The sequence below is a fragment of the Gouania willdenowi genome, chromosome 6 (genome assembly GCF_900634775.1).
Source record: "Gouania willdenowi chromosome 6, fGouWil2.1, whole genome shotgun sequence".
Lineage (NCBI taxonomy): Eukaryota > Metazoa > Chordata > Actinopteri > Blenniiformes > Gobiesocidae > Gouania > Gouania willdenowi.
Window position 1 is genome coordinate 66,539,711 of NC_041049.1, and position 26,724 is coordinate 66,566,434.

Genomic DNA, 26,724 nt, shown 5'->3' on the forward strand with positions numbered 1-26,724 from the left:
AAAGGAATCTCACTCAAACATGAGGATATAGTTTTTCTGGATTTTATTGTAAAATATATGAAATACCTTGTTTCTTTTATTCTGAAGTCCTCGCGGTTGTACTTTTATTTTGTTTTTACAAAAACATAATCACATGCAAAAAATACACACTGTACTTTTATTATACATTCCAGTAGGAAAACAAAGAATAGTATGCAACACAATTTATGATTATTTAAAAATAAAATAAAATAAATGACAACCGACATGGAGTAATGATCGAAATATATCGAGGCTGCGTCCGAATATTCCCTCCTATCTCCTTTCCTATCCACTTTCCTAGGAGAGAAGTTAGGAAAAGGTGGTCACGTGAGTTTTGACGATCAGACGCTAGGTGACGTAATAATCCTACGGCCACACTTCCTTTCCTCAGAAAATTCAAACTAACTTTTATCATGGCCACCACTAATACACTTCCGGGGATTAAAGAACAGTGATTGGTCGCAATCATCTTGGTTATTTACAAGTGACTCGCAACTCTCGCTCAATGGGCGACAAATAACTGTAAACTCTCGGCCAATAGGCGAGCAGTAACCGTTAATTCTCGACCAATGAGCGGTCAGCATGAGACAAATGTCAGTTGAGCTTTCATCTTCTCAATATATAAACAAACTCTTAGGAATAGATGTTAGTGTTCACAATCTGGAGACAGATCGCCAACACATCTCTATCACATACACATTTAAAAACGTTTTTAAAGCAGCTTCAGGATAGTTTGTCACATAATGGGCATTCTATCTTTCCTGGGTTTTAGCCGACTGGCTCGAAACGTGGGCGACTGCCGTCGAAAGTGGAAGAAGAAGAAGCAGAAACTCCGCTCCAGGAAAGAGACCTTCACTAAGGCTGAGACAGAGAGAGGGGCCCTGGAAGTCCCACTAAAACACGCCCCCAACCAGGTGGAGGTGGACGTGGAGATCCACCCCAGACCGAAGGGAGAGACGGAGTTGGAGAAGCTGCCAGAGAACGAGAGCCTGGTGACCGAGACCCCCACCGTGAAGGTTCCTGCCAATGGAGAACCCGTGGAGGACGTTTCCACCATTGAGCAGATTCCTCGGACACACAGCGGGAGGGAAAGTGCTGGCGTGTGTGACTCTGAACCTGTTGAGTCTGACTTTAAGGTTCCCGTGGAGCCAGAGCTCAAAGCTCAGCCCAACGCTCCACAGAACGACGGCACCGCTCGTCTCCACCACTTTGTCTCCAACATGGTCATCAAGCCTGTGTCCTGCGGTCACTGTGGAAAGAAGATCAAGTTTTTAAAGCGGTCCATGAAGTGCAGTGACTGTAAAGTGGTGTCCCACCCACAATGTAGGGAGCGCTGCCCCCTGCCCTGCACCCCCAACCCCATTGGCTGCCCGCTTAAGGTCGGAGAGGGGTGTGTGTATGACGTACTGGCTGATTACGCCCCTGACTCCTCCCCCAGTATTCCTCCTCTGGTGATTAGCTGCGTTAGTGAGATTGAGCAGCGAGGCCTGTGTGAGGCCGGACTCTACCGTCTGTCCGGTTCCTACGTCCAAGTGAAAGACCTGAAGGAGGAGTTCCTCCTCACTAACATGGTTCCCGTCCTCAGTGAGGTGGAAAACATCAACACCGTGACGGGGCTCCTCAAGGACTTCCTAAGGAACCTGAAGGAGCCGCTGCTCACGTTCCGTCTGACCCAGGCCTTCATGGACGCAGCAGAGGTTTCTGATGAGGAGAACAGCTTCTCTCTGCTGTACCAGAGCATCAGTGACCTGCCCAAAGCCAACAGAGACACGCTGGCCTTCCTGGTTCTGCATCTGCAGCGAGTGGCTGAAAGCCTAGAAACCAGGATGGACATTCACAACCTGGCCCTTGTTTTTGGTCCGACAATCGTGGGCCACGCCGTCCCCAACCCAGACCTCATGACCATCATGTGGGACACCAACCGTCAGATCAAGGTGATGGAGCACCTGCTGACCATGCCCAGTAATTACTGGGACCAGTTTGTGACGGAGCAGCGGTGACAAAGTACCCCAGACTGTAGTCCGAAATATTTTAATTGTGTTGAAAGGCTTCATTGTTTTATGTACATATATAGTTGTTTATAAAATATTATATTATAGTTGTTTTATTTTGAAAAACCCAGCTGTTTGTATCTCTATTGCTTTTCTTTCTATATTGGTTGTGCTTTTATTGTGATGGTGTTTCAGCTCGTGTGTCAGTAGTTTAAGAACAGAACTTTTGACTATTTTCTTAAATGTTTGTGCTTTTATTAAATGTTTTAACGCCCACCACGTGGACAACTTTGAAATCCTTGTCTGTCTTTAATTTGTCATAGTTTGACGTGTTTGTACTTTGAGAAGTGTGTGTATTTATAAATATATATTGTTTAAATATGATGAGCACAATTACACTGCAGTGAAAATACAGTAAGGCATGAAAAACATCCACATTTTGAGGTAAGGCATACAAATTCAATTATTGATAATCATAAAAGCCTTAAAACGAGTTTAAATATGATGAGCACACTTAAACTGGGGTTAAAATGCAGTAAGGCATGAAAAATTAGAAAAATGTGACAAACTCCGAAATTTCAAAAGGCATAAAAATTTTGTTTGAATATTTTTTTTCTAAAATAAGGCTATCATAAGACCTTAATATATATATATATATGATTAGTAGACTTAAACTAGGGTGAAAATCCAGTAAAGCATGATAAATATGATAAACTCACATTTCAGAGGTAAGGCTATAGTAACAAAAAAAATTAAAAAATGTTTTTTATTTTTATTCTGAGATAAGGCAATCATAAGTGTCAGGCTTATTTTCTACAATGCTTGTTGTCCAGCTTTAAAGGACATGGATGGAACGCAAGTAAGACACGAGGTCAACTCAGCTTTTAAAAGTTTATTCAGTTTTGTTGCAGGTTTTGTAGCAGCTTGAAAACCTTAAAGAAAAGGGTGAAAAAGAAGAATGAGCTCTATTCAAAAGTTTTTAAACAAATTCACCACCTTCACTTTTGCCATTTTAAATAATTTATTCATTATATTCATTAATTTTTTGCTATTCAATGTTTTTTAAGCCAACCTACAATGTTTGACTATTTCTATCTGTAAAATTAAATCATGTGCTTTGGTGTATGAATTTCAACCGTTTTAATCAAAGTCTAAGTTTTTAACAATGTATTTTACCCATAAACTTATTTATTCATTTTAGTATTTATGTAAACTTATTTATCAGAAACTCTTAACCAGTATTTATTACTCTTAACATGTTAGTGATTTTATTCTTCATTCTTTTAACCTAAATTACACTATGAAATCACAATATATATATATATATATATATATATCAATTGGATCAAATAGTAACTTCATGTATTTTGACTAAAATGTCTCAAGGCAAACAAATTGAAAAGGCCAAACACTTTTGCTGTAGAGTTAACTTAAATTTGGGTCAAAAGTCATAAAAACATGGAATCAGCCTGTGTACTTTAACATGACCTACATTCCAACTTAAATACTTGCTTTTAGGAGCTTTTAACTTTAAAATAAACCATAATAAATCTGAAGTCACTCACCAACAACTACCACTGCATTGTCTGAGTGTCCAAACACACAGGTGTGATAAATGTTCAATCAGAGCTTAGACCCAATACTTATGTTGGGGCTCCATCTAGTGTCTAATTGTTGAACTACACCTATACCTGACCTAAGGTGTACTGGACAGAACAGGTGAGAAGTGAGAGAAGGTTGAGTGTGTTGGCAGAGGTGTTTTCTTCTGGAGTATTGGAGCGTTTGGAGTGCCATTTGTTCTTTTCTTCATTTTTAGAAAACCAATAGGACCCTTAAAACTAGTTTAAATATGATGAGCACACTTAAACAGGGGTGAAAATCCAGTAAGGCATAAAAAATGAGAAAACATTTTTCTGAGATAAGGCTATCATAAGATCCTTAAAACAAGTTATGAAATATGAAAAAATAAAATAAGAATAAAAAAATGGTAAGAAAATATAAAACCCATTTATTCAACTCAGACATTTTTAAAGATACCAGACATACACATTATAACATTTAAATGACTCCACAACCATGCACAAATAACAAGTAGGTACGTTCTTGTTCTTCTTTTCACGTTAAAAGTTTCATTGAGTTTTCTTATTCCAAAGAAAATAAAAATCCACACAAAAAATCTAATTCACTTCTTACTACAGCTTACTGAACTACAGACATGGGCAACTTGGGTCCCAAATGTAAATGCACAAAATAACCCCAAAAACACACGGAATGGCAGAAAAATATACAAGAAATTTGAATAAATAAAGAGAAAACAGCAAAAATAAATAAAATTACTGTAATACTAGATTACAAATATATATATACATAAAATGACTAAACACATAGAAGATGACTACAATAAATAACGTAAAAAATATTTACAAAAAAACACAGAAAAAGACTAAAAAATGACACCAAAACCCCACAATACAACTAAATATACAGGATCACAGAAAAATATTTTAAAAAAAGACAACATGGAATGGCAGACACATACACAAAATATGACAAAAGTGTGAAAAGAAAATTGCTTAAATACACAGAAAACAGCAAAAATAAACAAAATGACACCAAAAATACATAAAATTACTCTAAAACCCACAAAATTACTACAATAAATAACTGAAAAAATAAACAAAACTACACTAAATAGGTTAAAAAAAAAAGACCCCAAAATGACAACAAAAACACACAAAATGACTCCTAAAACATAAAACAACAAAATTCAGAATGATAAAAATATACAAAATGATAACGAAAACACACAAAATTACTCCAAAAACACTCAGAAAACAACAACAAAACATCACATTTTCACACAAAATAAATGTACAAGGAGCTTCCAGCAAATGGTGGATGTTTCCTCCATCCAGTGAAAGTTCTCCACTGTACAGAAAGCCCACCACAGCCTTCAGACCAGTGATGGAGACACCGATTAACTCCACCTGCAGACAAACAGCAACAAGTCCAGATGAATTCCCAAAGCCTTTTTAAATCCATGATGATGAAAAACTAAACTTACACTGAGAATAAAAGGAGAACACAGCAACATGTCCAGGTCAGAAAAAGTCAGAACATTACATCAGATTAGGGCTGCACGATTATGGCCAAAATAATTATCACAATTATTTATCATATTAGGGAAAACGACTATTTTTAACAAACAATATGTGAACAGTTTAGAGTCCAAAAAAAAGCTTTAAACAAGAATATTGATAAATACTAAAATGTACCCAGGAATTTGCCAAAATGAACTTTTGCCTAACTATAATTATACTGTTAGAGTGCAACTCCTTCAAAAACAATCACAGCGTATAAAGAGAAAGTTAAGAACATTAAGCTTAAGCTACAATTTTTTAGCCAGAAACACTAGCGTGTCAACATTTTCTGGCTTGAGTGTCCGCTGGATTAAAGAATGAATTAATAATACTAATTAATTAGGTACTTATGTCAATCAACTCATGGGGGCGTGTCCACACGTTCAACACAAGCACCCCACCTAAAAAAAAAATAAAATCCTTAAAACTAGTTTTATATCCATCCGAGGTCGTATTTTAAACATAAAAATTGCAGACAAACAGGTGAATTTAATTGTGGAGACCAAAATCATAATCATGATTAAAATTTGATTAATTGTGCAGCCTTACGTCAGAAACTTTTATGTTTTTACCACACAGATTTTTTATTTATGAACATGTCGTCCACCTGCATCTACGACTGAAAACTACTTTTGTTCAGACACAGAATCCTCCTCTCCTGACTACAGACTTCTGTTATAAAAGCGTCTCTTTCCTTCTTCTTTACCTCATTCTGCTGCTCCTCCCTCATGCCCACGGTGAACATGGCGTGGAAGTACGGGCTAAACACGGCGAGCAGAGCACGGTGTGCGGGGACTCGCTCTTCTTCTGCAACCAGAGCCACATCGCAGAATCTACCGCCCTGCCTCTGCGCGTTGAGCCCCTGCAGCATCTCAGCAGCCTGGTCCGTCCACTGAACAGTTTTCTGAGAAAACACGTATGTTTATAATGATAGTGAATTGTGAAAGTCATAAAATGTCACTCAACGTTTTAAGGCCAAGCTTGAAAACTGGATGAAATTAGGGTATTTCATTATCCTCCTTTCCTTTATTATACTTTATTACAGCCCGATGGATAAAAATGTCCAACAGGAACATATTTACTCCTGACTAATCTTTGAATCCAAGATGAAAAAAAAAGAGTTTTTCTCACTGACCTTTGATGATTCACTGACCCACTCGGGACGACTCCCCAAAATCTGTTTGTCCATTTTGTCCCGTCGGTTTGGTATCACCTAAACAACAAACAATGATAATGAAGATAGTGTCCTTATCACTTCTTTGAATATTTCATTCTTCAACAGATCCCCACAGACAGTGGTAACAAACTCTGTATTTTGATTTACTGAATGGATGAAGGAAAAAAGTTGATTATTGGCAAGGAAAATACTAGAAGGCATATTTGTCGTGAACTACTGCAATATTTTTATTTAATAAGAGAGTAACGCCTCCCATTTACTGTTCTTCAGACTGATGAAAGACAAATATTTAATACAAAAAAAAACAACAATTGCTACAAAAGTATTTTAATATAAATGCTGGTTGAACTGCAATGCTGATCTTTGTGGAACTTTTTTCCTAAAAAATTACCAAATCACTTTGAAGGTAGCATTATTGTATTATCTCGTCAGTACGCTCCTAATCATAGGAAATGGTAAAAATGCATAATAAACACAGACAAAATGTATAGAATGACACTTCAAAAGCTTCAAGTAAAGTGTCAGTATAGAAGCAGGTATATTAAGCTTTAACATTAAGAAAATGTACAGGATTTGGTCATTAACTTTTTAAACAATTAAACATGATTTTATTCATCAAACCATTCATTAATAATAAAAAGTATGATTCAAAACAAATAATGAAAATAATTTTCAATTTACAAATATAAAACTTGGTGAAAACGGTTTGTTTTTATAGGTTTTGTCTGTATTTGTAGGAGGAAACGAATGTGTGAGGCTTTCAGAATAATTTTTATTTTTTTTTTATTTTTACTTGAGTTATTTATAATTAGGTTAAATTCATTCACCTACAATTTTTGGTGTTGATTTCACAACTACTAGTTTATGTACGACAAACTTGGCATAGTCTTATAATATACTATCTTTTTTATTTTGTAAACTTAATGTAATCATGTGTTTTGAAATAACCTGAACTGATGGGATTTTATTTTTAACCCAAAGCTAATGATAGCGAATGAATCATCATATTGTTCATGATTTTGATATTTTAGAATTAGAGGAAATACGTTGTTTTCTGGTGTTCTGTTGCTCTTTAGAGACATATTTATTGTCCCATATGGTTTCTATTTGGTTTACCTGGGAATACAAAGTCAGTAAAACAGCTTTTAGCGGAATAAAAACACAAATTACATTTATGTCTAAAGAACAGCTGCTTACCTCTCAGTGAGCAGCATCTCCTGTTAGCACACAACACCAAGCCTCCGCATGTATCACCTCTGAATAACAATAAAGTATCATCTTTAATCTCCGACACTGTAGAATAATAACCCTGTAAAATCACATGTACACCATTCTGCTACAGTGACATTACAAAGCTATTATTCAGTCTGAAAAACCTTGTAAACAGCGTTAGCATGTCACGTCCCACCGGCCGGAATATTTAGAACAAATGCACCTCCGTTTCCATTTTTCAAAATAAAGTCCCTAGCATTGACAGGAAGCGCCACGGGCTGTCCAGAACGCTGTAAATTTATGTTTATGCAAAAAAACATGTAAAAAAATGAATCTCACTCAAACATGATGGATATAGTTTTTCTGGATTTTATTGTAAAATATATGAAATACCTTGTTTCTTTTATTTTGAAGTCCTCGCGGTTGTACTTTTATTTTGTTTTTACAAAAACATAATCACATGCAAAAAATACACACTGTACTTATATTATACATTCCAGTAGGAAAACAAAGAATAGTATGCAACACAATTTATGATTATTTAAAAATAAAATAAAATAAATGACAACCGACATGGAGTAATGATCGAAATATATCGAGGCTGCGTCCGAATATTCCCTCCTATCTCCTTTCCTATCCACTTTCCTAGGAGAGGAGATAGGAAAAGGTGGTCACGTTAGATTTGAAGTTTTGACGATCAGACGCACTTCCACTAGGTGACGTAATAATCCTACGGCCACACTTCCTTTCCTCAGAAAATTAAAACGTTCTTTTATCATGGCCACCACTAATACACTTCCGGGGATTAAAGAACAGTGATTGGTCGCAATCATCTTGGTTATTTACAAGTGACTCGCAACTCTCGCTCAATGGGCGACAAATAACTGTAAACTCTCGGCCAATAGGCGAGCAGTAACCGTTAACTCTCGACCAATGAGCAGTCAGCATGAGACAAATGTCAGTTGAGCTTTCATCTTCTCAATATATAAACAAACTCTCAGGAATAGATGTTAGTGTTCACAATCTGGAGACAGATCGCAAACACATCTCTATCAAATACACATTTAAAGACATTTTTAACGCAGCTTCAGGATAGTTTGTCAAATTATGGGCATTCTATCTTTCCTGGGTTTTAGCCGACTGGCTCGAAACTTGGGCGACTGCCGTCGTAAGTTGAAGAAGAAGCAGAAGCTCCGCTCCAGGAAAGAGACCTTCACTAAGGCTGAGACAGAGAGAGGGGCCCTGGAAGTCCCACTAAAACACGCCCCCAACCAGGTGGAGGTGGACGTGGAGATCCACCCCAGACCGAAGGGCGAGACGGAGTTGGAGAAGCTGTCAGAGAACGAGAGCCTGGTGACCGAGACCCCCACCGTGACGGTTCCTGCCAATGGAGGACCCGTGGAGGACGTTTCCACCATTGAGCCGATTCCTCGGACACACAGCGGGAGGGAAAGTGCTGGCGTGTGTGACTCTGAACCTGTTGAGTCTGACTTTAAGGTTCCCGTGGAGCCAGAGCTCAAAGCTCAGCCCAACGCTCCACAGAACGACGGCACCGCTCGTCTCCACCACTTTGTCTCCAACATGGTCATCAAGCCTGTGTCCTGCGTTCACTGTGGAAAGAAGATCAAGTTTTTAAAGCGGTCCATGAAGTGCAGTGACTGTAAAGTGGTGTCCCACCCACAATGTAGGGAGCGCTGCCCCCTGCCCTGCACCCCCAACCCCATTGGCTGCCCGCTTAAGGTCGGAGAGGGGTGTGTGTATGACGTACTGGCTGATTACGCCCCTGACTCCTCCCCCAGTATTCCTCCTCTGGTGATTAGCTGCGTTAATGAGATTGAGCAGCGAGGCCTGTGTGAGGCCGGACTCTACCGTCTGTCCGGTTCCTACGTCCAAGTGAAAGACCTGAAGGAGGAGTTCCTCCTCACTAACATGGTTCCCGTCCTCAGTGAGGTGGAAAACATCAACACCGTGACGGGGCTCCTCAAGGACTTCCTAAGGAACCTGAAGGAGCCGCTGCTCACATTCCACCTGACCCAGGCCTTCATGGACGCAGCAGAGGTTTCTGATGAGGAGAACAGCTTCTCTCTGCTGTACCAGAGCATCAGTGACCTGCCCAAAGCCAACAGAGACACGCTGGCCTTCCTGGTTCTGCATCTGCAGCGAGTGGCTGAAAGCCTAGAAACCAGGATGGACATTCACAACCTGGCCCTTGTTTTTGGTCCGACAATCGTGGGCCACGCCGTCCCCAACCCAGACCTCATGACGATCATGTGGGACACCAACCGTCAGATCAAGGTGATGGAGCACCTGCTGACCATGGCCAGTAATTACTGGGACCAGTTTGTGACGGAGCAGCAGTGACAAAGTACCCCAGACTGTAGTCCGAAATATTTTAATTGTGTTGAAAGGCTTCATTATTTTATGTACATATATAGTTGTTTATAACATTATATTATAGTTGTTTTATTTTGAAAAACCCAGCTGTTTGTATCTCTATTGCTTTTCTTTATATATTGGTTGTGCTTTTATTGTGATGGTTTTTCAGCTCGTGTGTCAGTAGTTTAAGAACAGAACTTTTGACCATTTTCCTAAATGTTTGTGCTTTTATTAAATGTTTTAACGCCCACCACGTGGACAACTTTGAAATCCTTGTCTGTCTTTAATTTGTCATAGTTTGACGTGTTTGTATTTTGAGAAGTGTGTGTATTTATAAATATATATTGTTTAAATATAATGAGCACAATTACACTGCAGTGAAAATACAGTAAGGCATGAAAAACATCCACATTTTGAGGTAAGGCATACAAATTCAATTATTGATAATCATAAAAGCCTTAAAACGAGTTTAAATATGATGAGCACACTTAAACTGGGGTTAAAATGCAGTAAGGCATGAAAAATTAGAAAAATGTGACAAACTCCGAAATTTCAAAAGGCATAAAAATTTTGTTTGAATTTTTTTTCTTCTAAAATAAGGCTATCATAAGACCTTAAAAATATATATATATGATTAGTAGACAAACTAGGGTGAGAATCCAGTAAAGCATGATAAATGTGATAAACACATTTCAGAGGTAAGGCTATAGTAACAAAAAAAATTAAAAAATGTTGATTATTTCTTTTCTGAGATAAGGCAATCATAAGTGTCAAGCTTATTTTCTACAATGCTTGTTGTCCAGCTTAAAAGGACATGGATGGAACGTAAGTAAGACACGAGGTCAACTCAGCTTTTAAAAGTTTATTCAGTTTTGTTGCAGGTTTTGTAGCAGCTTGAAAACCTTAAAGAAAAGGGTGAAAAAGAAGAATGAGCTCTATTCAAAGTTTTTAAACAAATTAACCACCTGAACTTTTGCCATTTTAAATAATTTATTCATTATATTCATTAATTTTTTGCTATTCAATGTTTTTTAAGCCAACCTACAATGTTTGACTATTTCTATTTGTGAAATTAAATCATGTGCTTTGGTGTATGAATTTCAACCGTTTTAATCAAAGTCTAAGTTTTTAACAATGTATTTTACCCATAAACTTATTTATTAATTTTAGTATTTATGTAAACTTATTTATCAGAAACTCTTAACCAATATTTATTACTCTTAACATGTTAGTGATTTTATTCTTCATTCTTTTAACCTAAATTACACTATGAAATCACAATATATATATATATATATATATATATATCAATTGGATCAAATAGTAACTTAATGTATTTTGACTAAGATGTCTCAAGGCAAAAAAATTGAAAAGGCCAAACACTTTTGCTGTAGAGTTAACTTAAATTTGGGCCAAAAGTCATAAAAACATGGAATCAGCCTGTGTACTTTAACATGACCTACATTCCAACTTAAACACTTGCTTTTAGGAGCTTTTAACTTTAAAATAAACCATAATAAATCTGAAGTCACTCACCAACAACTACCACTGCATTGTCTGAGTGTCCAAACACACAGGTGTGATAAATGTTCAATCAGAGCTTAGACCCAATACTTATGTTGGGGCTCCATCTAGTGTCTAATTGTTGAACTACACCTATACCTGACCTAAGGTGTACTGGACAGAACAGGTGAGAAGTGAGAGAAGGTTGAGTGTGTTGGCAGAGGTGTTTTCTTCTGGAGTATTGGAGCGTTTGGAGTGCCATTTGTTCTTTTCTTCATTATTGGAAAACCAATAAGACCCTTAAAACTAGTTTTAATATGATGAGGACACTTAAACAGGGGTGAAAATCCAGTAAGGCATAAAAAATGAGAAATTTTTTTTCTGAGATAAGGCTATCATAAGATCCTTAAAACAAGTTATGAAATATGAAAAAATAAAATAAGAATAAAAAATTTGATGAAGATGACTACAATAAATAACGTAAAAAATATTTACAAAAAAACACAGAAAAATACTAAAAAATGACACCAAAACCCCACAATACAACTAAAAATACAGGATCACAGAAAAATATTTTAAAAAAAGACAACATGGAATGGCAGACAAATACACAAAATATGACAAAATGTGAAATGAAAATTGCTTAAATACACAGAAAACAGCAAAAATAAACAAAATGACACCAACAATACATAAAATTACTCTAAAACCCACAAAATTAGTACAATAAATAACTGAAAAAATAAACAAAACTACACTAAATAGGTTAAAAAAAAAGACCCCAAAATGACAACAAAAACACACAAAATGACTCCTAAAACATAAAACAACAAAATTCAGAATGATAAAAATATACAAAATGATAACGAAAACACACAAAATTACTCCAAAAACACTCCGAAAACAACAACAAAACATCACATTTTCACAAAAAATAAATGTACAAGGAGCTTCCAGCACATGGTGAATGTTTCCTCCATCCAGTGAAAGTTCTCCACTGTACAGAAAGCCCACCACAGCCTTCAGACCAGTGATGGAGACACCGATTAACTCCACCTGCAGACAAACAGCAACAAGTCCAGATGAATTCCCAAAGCCTTTTTAAATCCATGATGATGAAAAACTAAACTTACACTGAGAATAAAAGGAGAACACAACAACATGTCCAGGTCAGAAAAAGTCAGAACATTACGTCAGATTAGGGCTGCACGATTATGGCCAAAATAATTATCACAATTATTTATCATTTCAGATAAAAACGACTATTTTTAATTTACTATTTTTAACAAACAATATGTGAACAGTTTAGAGTCCAAAAAAAAGCTTAAAACAAGAATACTGATAAATACTAAAATGTACCCAGGAATTTGCCAAAATGAACTATTGCCTAACTATAATTATACTGTTAGAGTGAAACTCCTTCAAAAACAATCACAGCGTATAAAGAGAAAGTTAAGAACATTAAGCTTAAGCTACAGGTTTTTAGCCAGAAACACTAGCGTGTCAACATTTTCTGGCTTGAGTGTCCGCTGGATTAAAGAATGAATTAATAATACTAATTAATTAGGTACTTATGTCAATCAACTCATGGGGGCGTGTCCACACGTTCAACACGAGCACCCCACCTAAAAAAAAAAAAAATCCCTAAAACTAGTTTTATATCCATCCGAGGTCGCATTTTAAACATAAAAATTGCAGACAAACAGGTGAATTTAATCGTGGAGACCAAAATCATAATCATGATTAAAATTTGATTAATTGTGCAGCCTTACGTCAGAAACTGTTATATTTTTACCACACAGATTTTTTATTTATGAACATGTCGTCCACCTGCATCTACGACTGAAAACTACTTTTGTTCAGACACAGAATCCTCCTCTCCTGACTACAGACTTCTGTTATAAAAGCGTCTCTTTCCTTCTTTACCTCATTCTGCTGCTCCTCCCTCATGCCCACGGTGAACATGGCGTGGAAGTACGGCCTAAACACGGCTAGCAGAGCACGGTGTGCGGGGACTCGCTCTTCTTCTGCAACCAGAGCCACGTCGCAGAATCTACCGCCCTGCCTCTGCTCGTTGAGCCCCTGCAGCGTCTCAGCAGCCTGGTCCGTCCACTGAACAGTTTTCTGAGAAAACATGTATGTTTATAACGATAGTGAAATGTGAAAGTCATAAAATGTAAAACAAATACATCATAAAAAAATCTAGAATCCATCCGAGGGGAAGAACCAAAAGTCTTGTGAAGAAAAGGAAAGTCTTTAATCCATTTTTGTCTATAGACTGACAGAATATTGTGTGTGTCGAGGCAGTTTGAGTGAGTTGTGTTGTGCGTCAGCAACAGTGCAGACTTGCTGACAACACAATGAGAAGTTCATTACAGTGGTTGAGTCTACAGCAGATAAAGGCATTTTTAGCCTTGGGGATGGAGAGTAGTGGGCGGAGCTTATCAATGACGCAGAAGTGTCATTCTCCTCAAATGGACGTGCTGAGGTGGCTGGTGACGTATCGATCATTTCCTGTTTACGCTCTACCGCTGCTTGCAGAGCTCTACTCCTGTGTTCTGCTAACGCTAATCAAACTTGTTGTCATTGATATTTTAGCCTTGAAAACACTTGTTTTAATTTTTTATCGTACAGTTAAACGTACGAAGGTTAAAAAAAGCAATCTCGCCTCTTAGAGGCAGTGTAATCTCCTTTAAACTTCCTTTTGTCCTTAGCTTAAATTTAGCACCTATGCCTTCTCTCTCCTCCCCTCCGCTCTCCTGCCCGGTGTGTCAGATGTTTAGTTACTCCTCGTCCTCCTTTAGGGACAATGGTAGTTGCATAAAGTGTAGCGTACTGTTAGACATGGAGGCGAGGATCAACAATCTGGAGAAGCGGTTCCGCACCCCTGATACCAAAACCGAAGCTAGCAAGCAGGACCCAGCCGGTGCGGACCGTGCTAGCTCTAGCATAGCTTCCCCCCTGGCCAGCAATGACTGGGTTACTGTCCGTGGTAAGCATAGTCGAAGGTCAAAAAGCTGCTCGGGACACCATCATGTTCACGTTTCAAACAGGTTCTCCCCCCTCCGTGAGGACAACACACTCACCGGGGAACAAACTCTGATAATTGGCGACTCCATAGTGAGAAACGTGAAGCTAGCGAAGTCAGCGGGCATCATGAGGTGCATCCCAGGGGCCTGAGCGGGCGACATAGAATCAAATCTAAAGTTGCTGGCAAAGAGTAACCGTAAGTTTGATAGGATAGTCCTCCATGTCGGCACTAATGACTCCCGACGTCGTCAGCCGGAAGCAACCAAAGTGAACATTGAATCAGTTTGTGCTTTTGCTAAAACAATGTCGGACTCCGTAATTTTCTCTGGTCCCTTACCAAATCTGACTAGTGATGACATGTATAGCCTCATGTCATCATTTAACCGCTGGCTATCGAGGTGGTGTCCAGAAAACGAGCTGGGCTTCATTGATAATTGGAGATCCTTCTGGGGGAAACCGAACCTGATAGGAAGAGATGGAATCCACCCTACTTTGGAGGGAGCATCTCTACTATCAGAAAACATGGCACAGTCATTGTTAAGACATCTCATGAATGAGACCATGTTACAGAGGTGGAGTCCTCCACGCCCCTCTGCGCTTGCCTTAGGACAGTTTCCCCCTCATTGCTATTATGATAGCTGTGTTCATCGCCATGACAACTGTTGTGATAGTGGTGAATATTATTTTATGGAGACGGTGTCTGTCCCCCGACCCAAATTTCACAATGATTTTAACATAAAATCAAATAAAAGAGCTATCAATTATAAAAATCTGAAAAAAATGAAAATCTCAAATATAGAAACACCAAAACATAAAACCATTAGATGTGCTCTATTAAATATTAGATCACTGAGATCCAAATCTCTACTAGTAAATGACCTTATCTCAGAAAAAAACTTTGATTTATTCTGTTTAACTGAAACATGGCTGTATCAAGATGAATATGTTAGTTTAAATGAAGCCACTCCTCCCAGTCATTTAAATACTCATATGCCACGAGACATAGGCCGTAGAGGTGGTGTAGCAGCTATTTATCATTCCTCTCTCCTCATCTATCCTAAACCAAAGGCCAGTTACACTTCCTTTGAAAGCCTGGTTCTAAATTTATCTCATACCGAATCAAAAACCTGCCAGCCAGTCTTATTTGTGATAATTTACCGTCCTCCAGGCCCTTATTCTGAATTTCTATCAGAATTCTCTGAGTTTATATCAAACTTAGTCCTCAGTTCTGATAAAATACTGATAGTAGGAGATTTTAATATCCATGTTGACAAAGATAGTGATAGCATGAACTCAGCCTTTATGTCCCTAATAGACTCAGTTGGCTTTTTTCAAACTATTAATGAAGCTACTCATCGTTTAAATCATACTCTTGATCTTGTTCTAACATATGGCCTTGATATTAATGAACTAAAAGTCTACCCTGAAAATCCTCTGCTATCAGATCACTTTTTAATATCTTTTAACATTATCCTAGAGGATCTCGCACTGTGCAATAAAATAGTTACGAGTAGAAATCTGTCCAATAGTGCTGTGGCTAAATTTAAAGAGGCCATTCCTGCTGCCTTAAACTCAGTGCACCATCCAAAAAATAACTATGATATTAATTATAACCCCTCTCAACTGGATCTGCTTGTCGATAGCTCTGCTAGTCTACTAAAATCCACCTTGGACTCAATTGCCCCATTGAGGGAAAAAACTATTAAACGTCAGAGGAAAGCTCCGTGGTTTAGCTCTGAAACTCGCACACTCAAACAAACAACCCGTAAATTAGAGAGAATGTGGCGCTCCAATAAAACAGAGGAGTCACGAATACTCTGGCAAGAAAGCCATAGTAATTACATGACAGCCTTACGACATACTCGATCTACATACTACTCCTCACTAATTGAAGAAAATAAAAATAATCCGAGGTACCTTTTCAGCACTGTAGCCAGGCTAACACAAAGTCAGAGCTCTATTGAGCCCATGATTCCTCTAGCCCTCAGCTGTGAGGACTTTATGACATTTTTTAACGATAAAATTCATAAGATTAGAGATAAAATTAGCCACTCCCTGCCTTCACCTGGGCCTGCTGTACCATTAAATGTAAATAGGCCTAACCTAAACTGTTTCACACATATAGGACTTCAGGAACTTAACTCTATTATTTCATCCTCCAAACCATCGACCTGCCTTTCAGATCCGATCCCAACTAAGCTGTTTAAAGAAGTTGTTCCCCTGGTCTGCCCATCTTTGTTGGAGACAATAAATATATCCCTATCAATAGGCTACGTGCCACAGTCCTTTAAAGTAGCTGTAATCAAACCCCTTCTCAAAAAACCTACTCTTGATTCCAGCACTTTAGCAAACTACAGGCCTATATCTAATCTTCCTTTTATTTCAAAGATTCTTGAGAAAGTTGTGGCGGCTCAGCTCTGTGACTTCCTTCAAAACCACAACCTGTTCGAGGACTTCCAGTCAGGTTTTAGAGCTCAACACAGCACAGAGACTGCTTTAGTTAAAGTAACTAATGATCTACTCTGGGCTTCAAATGAAGGACGACTCTCAGTGCTGGTTTTATTAGATCTTAGTGCAGCTTTTGACACTATAGATCACTATATTCTACTAGAGAGATTAGAGGAATTACTTGGAATCACAGGGACTGCCCTAAACTGGTTTAAGTCCTACCTATCTGACAGGTATCAGTTTGTACTAGGGCTGAACGATATATCGTTATCGTATCTATATCTAGATATGAATTTTCAAGTAATGAATATCGAAAAAAGTAACGATGTAGACGATATAGATTTCTCCTCTTCCCGCTCGCCCTGCACACAACTCTGGCAGTTACAACAAACATCACTTTAACGAGTGCCCTTGAATGCACCGCTAAGGCCAGCGTGCACACATGACAGAGACAGCGGATAAATTAAAAAGAAAGAAAGAAAGAAAAAGAGTACGGGAGATAATGCGGCCGGTGGCAGTGCAGAATCTGATTTGGTGCCAAAACATAGATCATCCTCCAGAATTTGGAGGTATTTTGGATTCAGAAAGGACGATGTTAACCAGAGTGAGGTGTTGTGCAGGTCATGGTTCGGACGCTGGACAAGCGTTATAAAATACCATCCCGAACACATTTTAATCAAGTGGCCATTCCGAAACTTTATAATGAGTGTAAAATGAATGTTGAATCCGTGCTCCATGATATCGATCATTTCGCCACAACCACGGACCTGTGGTCAAGCCGGACAACCGAACCTTACATTAGCTTAACGATCCATTTTATTACTACAAACTTCGAACTCCAGACCCGCTGTCTGCAGACATCATTCTTCCCCGGGGAGCATACCGGGGATAATATAGCGGAGGAGATGAGAGGTGCGTTAGCAGACTGGAACTTGAAGGAGGACCAACAAGTTTGCGTAACGACTGATAACGCATCGAACATGATAAAGGCTTTGGAGGTGAATGGTTGGACGCGCCTTCAGTGCTTTGGACACAGGCTGCACCTGGCAATAGGTACGTTTGGCTATGTTTATTTTTATTTTTTAATTACTTTCAGACAGAAAGAGGGAGATAGGTGTGTGTGTGTGTGTGCGTGTGCATGTGTGAGAGAGAGGAAACAATCTGCATTATTATGTGGTTATATAGCTGTTGTAATATAATAATTCATTATTTTGTACATCTATTTTTCCAAGAAAACGCAGTGAAAGGTGACAGCCGGATCAGCCGTGCAACAGGTGTCTGCAAAAAGTTGGTGTGCCACTTCTCACACAGGAGGACCCTGTATACAGTTATGTGATCTTTTGAAGAATATAAATGTTGTTGCACTTCAATGCACTTTCAATGTTCCACCAGCTGCTGCATTTGTTATTTATTGTTAAAGCAGAGCTGCAGTAAAATGTTTGATTTTTAATTTATTTTTTCATAATTTATCTTAATGTTGATGACTGGCAGTGAGTTCTTAAAAATAAAACTGCACTTTCCACATTTTTTTTGTATCATGATGTTATTATTTTTCTGAAAAATGCCTGGTTTTCATCGAACCCGGCATGAAAATCGAGATATGAAATTTTGTCCATATCGTTCAGCCCTAGTTTGTACACGTGAATAATAAGTCTTCTGTGTACACTAAAGTAAGCTACGGGGTTCCTCAGGGCTCTGTGCTAGGTCCAATCCTCTTCTGTATCTAAATGATCCCCCTTGGTAATGTTATGAGAAGGTAGCAGTTATGGCAAGTCAGCAGAAAGCAGGGGTTAGTTACTCTAACAGTTTGATATGTTTCAATGCCTAAATAGAGAAGTGGTGAGGTCGTGGTTACCCTACCTGGGTCCACTGCTTGTGTCGGGGGGTCATATCTGTGCAGCAGGTCACAGGCCGCACCTCCTCCGTTGTCTCTAGAGGAGCTTCCTCCTGCTGTGAAAATAAACCCTCCCAGCACCGCCAGGCTGTGGTGGCGCCGCTGGGCCGGGAGCTCCGCTTCCACCTCCCAGCATCCCGTTCCCTCGTCCAGTCTGCAAACGTTGGCGCTCAGCTCCTGTCCACGTTCAGACACCTGACAGCACAGAACACTCACAGTTCATACTAATTCCTTGGAGTTAATGTTCTTTTCTTTAGTTTTGCTTAAAGCAGAGGTGTCAAACACACCCCACATGGCCCAGCGACCCAGCTAATGAGCCTAGGCCCCCACCCAAGCACCTCACCTGAACTCAGGAACACCTGCTAGGCCCCCACCAAGTACTCTCTCTACATCTAAGGACAGGAAAGCTTTATGAGGGGTTTTTTCTATATCTAAATGTTCAGTATCCTTCTTACCTTATGGAATCCCTGACGTTCCACAATAAATACGTTTTGAGCTAAATGTTGATATAAATGATTTCAAAGACATTTCTGACACCAACTAGTTATTGAGTAATTATTTATTCAGCTTTGGACCATGATCTAAAGTGCATTCATGTGATGGGTTGTGTATCTAGCTCCACAAGTTTTAGGCTGTGTTAGAAATGGCATACCAACATACTACTCATTACATTTTTTAAGTATGTACAGTGGGCACACTAACATACACAACAGCTCCATGATGCATTGCTAGCAGAACGTAAAATAGTCCTGGGACCAGCTTCAAGCTAAAAGTCAAACATCCCCTTTTCAAAACAAAAGCATCTCTTCCTATCGTCTATTAGTTTTTAACTCTTTTGTAAATAATGCTCTTGTTTTGAAGTTAACCGGAGGTTTTGTCAGTAGCACTATGGAGGATCTCTAGGTTTCTACAAGTTTTATAGATCAAATGAGCAAAAGTTGATATTCTACTTGGTCACTTTCTCACTTAAAATGTTTTTAGAACTTTAAAAGGTGGAGAATTAACAGAGATATATAGCCTTAGTGTGCTTCATGTTTTTTTTGTAGGTTCAAAATGCATCTTGGGAAACTTGGAAGTATACTTCAGTGGGAACGGTTATCATCCTAATCTAACTTATAGTATATATTAGACAGTATATACTCATTGAGTGTGTAGTGTTTAGAACATAGTGTGGCATTTCAAACCTTAATGGTTTCTCGTCTCCCCAGCTGACGTCAATTAACCTCAGCAGTTAATCACTATGAATTAGGACGGTACAGCCAACTGCAAGTCTTCTAATTAAACTTTGAATAATATAATTTTGCAGCTAAGGAGAGTTTTGAGGAATCTTGATAAATATGGCTCAAATATTTCTCCAAAGTGAAAATGACAACGAGCACCTCTCCTCCGACGAGCAGCAGCCCCTCCACCCCTCCTCTTAGTGCGTTGCGTCCGCTCTGTAGGAGTGGTTGGGCGCTGACTGTGGCGTGGTATCCCATCGCCTCCTCCACCAGGGCCTCACAGCCCACCTCCTCTGGCAGCAGGGCTTGCATCGTTGGCAGGATCCGGCTCACCAGGTCTCCCGCGGGCATCAGGGGGAACCTCACGAGGGAGAGAAGCTTCTGTGTGTGAGGAGCTCGTTGGGGCGTCTGGCTGAGCCACTGCAGGGCGGTCTGTAGCAGCGCCTGCTCGCTGTCGTGCTGAACCTGAGCAAGGAATGGTTGAGTTACAATATGTAGTGAAACTTAAATATTGTCTAAGACAGGCCTGCACAACTGGCGGCCCGGGGGCCACATGCAGCCTTCAAATTAGTTTTGTGCGGCCCCCCAAAGTTAAAATTACTCCAAAAACACCTAAAAATGTGGAAAAATACACAAAAAAGGCAATGAAAACACACAAAAGTAACAGAAAAATATACGTTACCATGACAAAAAACAAAAGTGAATCCAAAAATAACAAAAATGCACAAGTTGACTCATAACACACAAAATGGCAAAAACACAAAAAAAATTTCAAAAACACAAAAATACAACAAAAATACACAAAACAACACAAAATGACTTAAAAAAAAAACAAAATGAGAAAAATATACAAAATGACAAACTGACAACAAAAACTAGACAAAAAGGAGACAAAAATGTACAAAGTGACTACAAAAAAAGAGTTAAAATGAGAGTGAGATATGCAAAAGCACTACAACAATAGACAAACCCTTTGTTCTTTCCTGTATCAATGCTCAGATTGGTCATTATTCTAAATTCTGTCATTAATGTTGATCGTGTGGCCCTTGGATCAGTCAATTACATTTTTGTGGCCCTCACTGTGATAAAAGTTGCCCATTTCTAGTCTAAGAGATCTAGTCATTTCTACTTGCTGCTCATAACAGCAGATTTGTCCCTACATGGTGGTTTTACCTGCTCACTGGAGAGGTAGGAGGTGAGCTTGTACAGGGAGATGCTCTGCAAGAAATCAGGACTGAAGGAGAGCGTGGAGAAGCGAGCGAGGATGAAGCGATCAATAAAGGCGTCGAGCCTCTCCAGGCTGTAGTGCAGAGTAAACAATAAACAAAAGTAACTAGTAACTTTTACTTTGAGTACTATTTAATTGAGCAATGTTTTACGTGTACTTGAGTATTTAATGTATGACTTACTTGTACCTGAGTAAAAATTAACAGTACTTCTAATTGAGTAAAATATACCAGTACTCTTTACACCTCTGGTCTCCAGTACTATTATCCATATAAATATATCTACTTGGGACAAAAACTGTTCCTGACAGGCACTCCTCTGCACCTATCATGGGCGGAGCTATAAGGTACCATATTTGGTATAGAGCACACCACTGTATGGGCCAGCCCCCACTATCCAGGAAAATCCTTATATTCCTGGTAAGATCCACAAACAGGCTTGTTTTTCCCCACTTAGACACCACCCTGGGCGTATCAGCGCTCTGTCATATTGGTCACATCCTTAATGTTAAATGAAAAAAAGAGCATCCTATATGATCCAGGTATAATATCCAATTTATATAAGATATGATTACATTTATACAAAAACACACCAGGTTATAATGTGAAAGTGATACAAAATTTATTTTCCCCAAGGGTAGCTCACCATTTCCCTAAATCTGTGCCTATTATCAACACTTTGTTGACTATAATTGGGTGAATAATGAATTATTAAGTCTGTTGCGTCAGCTTGTACTCCAAACATGCAGGACTGGGGCCCACCAGGATTAAGTTTAGACACCCCAGCTTTAATAGCTCTAAGTCTGATACTTATTATCAGCGGCTAAAATCATTCTTTTGCACAATAATGAGACACAAATTGATCCAAAATGCTGGAAATTCTTTAGGTCTTCTTCAGCTGTATTTTAATTTGCTGTTTTATGCACTAGTGGCTGTGGCTCTGATGATGACCCCCCCATCCACCCACCCTTTCTCTGTTAACACCTTAACTGCAGGAGATGAGCAGCTTCCAGCACATGGTGGATGTTTCCTCCATCCAGTGAAAGTTCTCCACTGTACAGAAAGCCCACCACAGCCTTCAGACCAGTGATGGAGACACCGATTAACTCCACCTGCAGACAAACAGCAACAAGTCCAGATGAATTCCCAAAGCCTTTTTAAATCCATGATGATGAAAAACTAAATTTACACTGAGAATAAAAGGAGAACACAGCAACATGTCCAGGTCAGAAAAAGTCAGAACATTACGTCAGATTAGGGCTGCACGATTATGGCCAAAATAATTATCACAATTATTTATCATTTTAGGGAAAACAACTGTATTTTTAATTTACTACTTTTTAACAAACAATATGTGAACAGTTTGGAGTCAAAAACAAAGCTTAAAACAAGAATATTGATAAATACTAAAATGTACCCAAGAATTTGCCAAAATGAACTATTTCCTAACTATAATTATACTGTTAGAGTGAAACTCCTTCAAAAACAATCACAGCGTATAAAGAGAAAGTTAAGAACATTAAGCTTAAGCTACAGGTTTTTAGCCAGAAACACTAGCGTGTCAACATTTTCTGGCTTGAGTGTCCGCTGGATTAAAGAATGAATTAATAATACTAATTAATTTGGTACTTATGTCAATCAACTCATGGGGGCGTGTCCACACGTTCAACACAAGCACCCCACCTAAAAATAAAAAAAAAATCCCGAAAACTAGTTTTATATCCATCCGAGGTCGCATTTTAAACATAAAAATTGCAGACAAACAGGTTAATTTAATCGTGGAGGCCAAAATCATAATCATGATTAAAATTTGATTAATTGTGCAGCCTTACGTCAAAAACTGTTATATTTTTACCACACAGATTCTTTATTTATGAACATGTCGTCCACCTGCATCTACGACTGAAAACTACTTTTGTTCAGACACAGAATCCTCCTCTCCTGACTACAGACTTCTGTTATAAAAGCGTCTCTTTCCTTCTTCTTTACCTCATTCTGCTGCTCCTCCCTCATGCCCACGGTGAACATGGCGTGGAAGTACGGGCTAAACACGGCTAGCAGAGCACGGTGTGCGGGGACTCGCTCTTCTTCTGCAACCAGAGCCACGTCGCAGAATCTACCGCCCTGCCTCTGCTCGTTGAGCCCCTGCAGCATCTCAGCAGCCTGGTCCGTCCACTGAACAGTTTTCTGAGAAAACACGTATGTTTATAATGATAGTGAATTGTGAAAGTCATAAAATGTCACTCAACGTTTTAAGGCCAAGCTTGATAACTGGATGGAATTAGGGTATTTCATTATCCTCCTTTCCTTTATTATACTTTATTACAGCCCGATGGATAAAAATGTCCAACAGGAACATATTTACTCCTGACTAGTCTTTGAATCCAAGATGAAAAAAAAAAAAAAAAGAGTTTTTCTCACTGACCTTTGGCGGACGACTCCCCAAAATCTGTTTGTCCATTTTGTCCCGTTGGTTTGGTATCACCTAAACAACAAACAATGATAATGAATATAGTGTCCTTATCACTTCTTTGCATATTTCATTCTTCAACAGATCCCCACAGACAGTGGTAACAAACTCTGTATTTTCCGAACAGCACCTAAGTCTGCTTTGATAATGAAAACTCTTCTCTTAATGCAAATATCTGAAAAATTATATATTCACTGATTTACTGAATGGATGAAGGAAAAAAGTTGATTATTGGCAAGGAAAATACTAGAAGGCATATTTGTCGTGAACTACTGCAATATTTTTATTTAATAAGAGAGTAACGCCTCCCATTTACTGTTCTTCAGACTGATGAAAGACAAATATTTAATACAAAAAAAAACAACAATTGTTACAAAACTATTTTAATATAAATGCTGGTTGAACTGCAATGCTGGTCTTTGTGGAACTTTTTTCCTAAAAAATTAACAAATCACTTTGAAGGTAGCATCATTGTATTATCTCGCCAGTACGCTCCTAATCATAGGAAATGGTAAAAATGCATAATAAACACAGACAAAATGTATAGAATGACACTTCAAAAGCTTCAAGTAAAGTGTCAGTATAGAAGCAGGTATATTAAGCTTTAACATTAAGAAAATGTACAGGATTTGGTCATTAAGTTTTTAAACAATTAAACATGATTTACATAATTTTATTCATCAAACCATTCAAGAATAACAAAAATAAAAAAGTGTGACTCAAAACAAATAATGAAAAACATTTTCAATTTACAAAAATAAAACTTGGTGAAAACGGTTTGTTTTTATAGGTTTTGTCTGTATTTTTAGGAGGAAACGAATGTGTGATGCTTTCAGAATAATTTTTTTTTTTTTTTTTTTTTTACTTGAGTTATTTATAATTAGGTTAAATTCATTCACCTACAATTTTTGGTGTTGATTTCACAACTACTAGTTTATGTACGACAAACTTGGCATAGTCTTATAATATACTATCTTTTTTACTTTGTAAACTCAATGTAATCATGTGTTTTGAAATAACCTGAACTGATGGGATTTTATTTTTAACCCAAAGCTAATGATAGTGAATGAATCATATTGTTTATGAATTTGATATTTTAGAATTAGAGGAAATACGTTGTTTTCTGGTGTTCTGTTGCTCTTTAGAGACATATTATTGTCCCATATGGTTTCTATTTGGTTTACCTGGGAATACAAAGTCAGTAAAACAGCTTTTAGCGGAATAAAAACACAAATTACATTTATGTCTAAAGAACAGCTGCTTACCTCTCAGTGAGCAGCATCTCCTGTTAGCACACAACACCAAGCCTCCGCATGTATCACCTCTGAATAACAATAAAGTATCATCTGTAATCTCTGACACTGTAGAATATTAACCCTGTAAAATCACATATACACCATGGATTTGGTCATTAACTTTTTAAACAAGATTTCCATGATTTTATTCACCAAACTATTCAATAATAATAATAATAATAATAATAATAATAATAAGTATGATTCAAAACAAATAATGAAGATAATTTTCAATTTACAAAAATAAAACTTGGTTTAAACGGTTTGTTTTTATAGGTTTTGTCTGTATTTGTAGGAGGAAACGAATGTGTGATGCTTTCAGAATAATTTTTTTTTAATTTTTTTTTACTTGAGTTATTTATAATTAAGTTAAATTCATTCACCTGCAATTTTTGGTGTTGATTTCACAACTACTAGTTTATGTACGACAAACTTGGCATAGTCTTATAATATACTATCTTTTTTATTTTGTAAACTCAATGTAATCATGTGTTTTGAAATAACCTGAACAGATGGGATTTTATTTTTAACCCAAAGCTAATGATAGTGAATGAATCATCATATTGTTCATGATTTTGATATTTTAGAATTAGAGGAAATACGTTGTTTTCTGGTGTTCTGTTGCTCTTTAGAGACATATTATTGTCCCATATGGTTTCTATTTGGTTTACCTGGGAATACAAAGTCAGTAAAACAGCTTTTAGCGGAATAAAAACACAAATTACATTTATGTCTAAAGAACAGCTGCTTACCTCTCAGTGAGCAGCATCTCCTGTTAGCACACAACACCAAGCCTCCGCATGTATCACCTCTGAATAACAATAAAGTATCATCTTTAATCTCCGACACTGTAGAATATTAACCCTGTAAAATCACATGTACACCATTCTGCTACGGTGACATTACAAAGTTATTATTCAGTCTGAAAAACCTTGTAAACAGTGTTAGCATGTCACGACCCACCGGCCGGAATATTTAGAACAAATGCACCTCCGTTTCCATTTTTCAAAATAAAGTCCCTAGCATTGACAGGAAGCGCCACGGGCTGTCCAGAACGCTGTAAATTTATGTTTATGCAAAAAAACATGTAAAAAATGAATCTCACTCAAACATGATGGATATAGTTTTTCTGGATTTTATTGTAAAATATATGAAATACCTTGTTTCTTTTATTTTGAAGTCCTCGCGGTTGTACTTTTATTTTGTTTTTACAAAAACATAATCACATGCAAAAAATACACACTGTACTTTTATTATACATTCCACATGTATGCAACACAATTTATGATTATTTAAAAATAAAATAAAATAAATGACAACCGACATGGAGTAATGATCGAAATATATCGAGGCTGCGTCCGAATATTCCCTCCTATCTCCTTTCCTATCCACTTTCCTAGGAGAGGAGTTAGGAAAAGGTGGTCACGTTAGTTTGGAAGTTTTGACGATCAGACGCACTTCCACGAGATGACGTAATAATCCTACGGCCGCACTTCCTTTCCTCAGAAAATTCAAACTAACTTTTATCATGGCCACCACTTATACACTTCCGGGGATTAAAGAACAGTGATTGGTCGCAATCATCTTGGTTATTTACAAGTGACTCACAACTCTCGCTCAATGGGCGACAAATAACTGTAAACTCTCGGCCAATAGGCGAGCAGTAACCGTTAACTCTCGACCAATGAGCGGTCAGCATGAGACAAATGTCAGTTGAGCTT

The 26,724-nt window shown here is 38.0% G+C and overlaps 2 protein-coding genes and 2 pseudogenes across 7 annotated transcripts; 2 read left to right on the forward strand and 2 right to left on the reverse strand.

Moving 5' to 3' along the window:
• The first annotated feature begins 686 nt into the window (after positions 1 to 686).
• Positions 687 to 2,161, forward strand: LOC114464341 (rac GTPase-activating protein 1 pseudogene; annotated as a pseudogene).
• A 1,547-nt stretch (positions 2,162 to 3,708) lies between these two features.
• On the reverse strand, positions 3,709 to 7,791 carry LOC114464296 (kelch-like protein 36). Its single transcript, XM_028448342.1, has 6 exons — positions 7,706 to 7,791; positions 7,527 to 7,585; positions 6,288 to 6,365; positions 5,859 to 6,056; positions 4,764 to 4,999; positions 3,709 to 3,718 (listed from the first exon to the last, which is right to left on the reverse strand). Exons 3-6 carry the CDS (start codon positions 6,339 to 6,341, stop codon positions 3,709 to 3,711), a joined length of 498 nt encoding a protein of 165 aa, XP_028304143.1. The 5' UTR covers positions 6,342 to 6,365; positions 7,527 to 7,585; positions 7,706 to 7,791.
• A 785-nt stretch (positions 7,792 to 8,576) lies between these two features.
• LOC114464342 (rac GTPase-activating protein 1 pseudogene) lies at positions 8,577 to 9,909 on the forward strand (annotated as a pseudogene).
• A 2,330-nt stretch (positions 9,910 to 12,239) lies between these two features.
• LOC114464343 (kelch-like protein 36) lies at positions 12,240 to 25,973 on the reverse strand. Of its 6 annotated transcripts, XM_028448412.1 has the most exons (10): positions 25,756 to 25,973; positions 24,974 to 25,032; positions 23,664 to 23,723; positions 23,228 to 23,425; positions 22,223 to 22,350; positions 21,186 to 21,312; positions 20,172 to 20,477; positions 18,759 to 18,987; positions 13,347 to 13,544; positions 12,240 to 12,476 (listed from the first exon to the last, which is right to left on the reverse strand). In XM_028448412.1, exons 3-9 carry the CDS (start codon positions 23,697 to 23,699, stop codon positions 13,513 to 13,515), a joined length of 1,056 nt encoding a protein of 351 aa, XP_028304213.1. In that variant the 5' UTR covers positions 23,700 to 23,723; positions 24,974 to 25,032; positions 25,756 to 25,973; the 3' UTR covers positions 12,240 to 12,476; positions 13,347 to 13,512. The 6 variants fall into 6 exon arrangements, with proteins under 6 accessions (XP_028304213.1, XP_028304214.1, XP_028304216.1 ...); XM_028448413.1 differs by lacking the exon at positions 23,664 to 23,723; XM_028448415.1 differs by lacking the exon at positions 21,186 to 21,312 and having other exon boundaries at positions 22,228 to 22,350.
• Between the last annotated feature and the right edge of the window lie 751 nt (positions 25,974 to 26,724).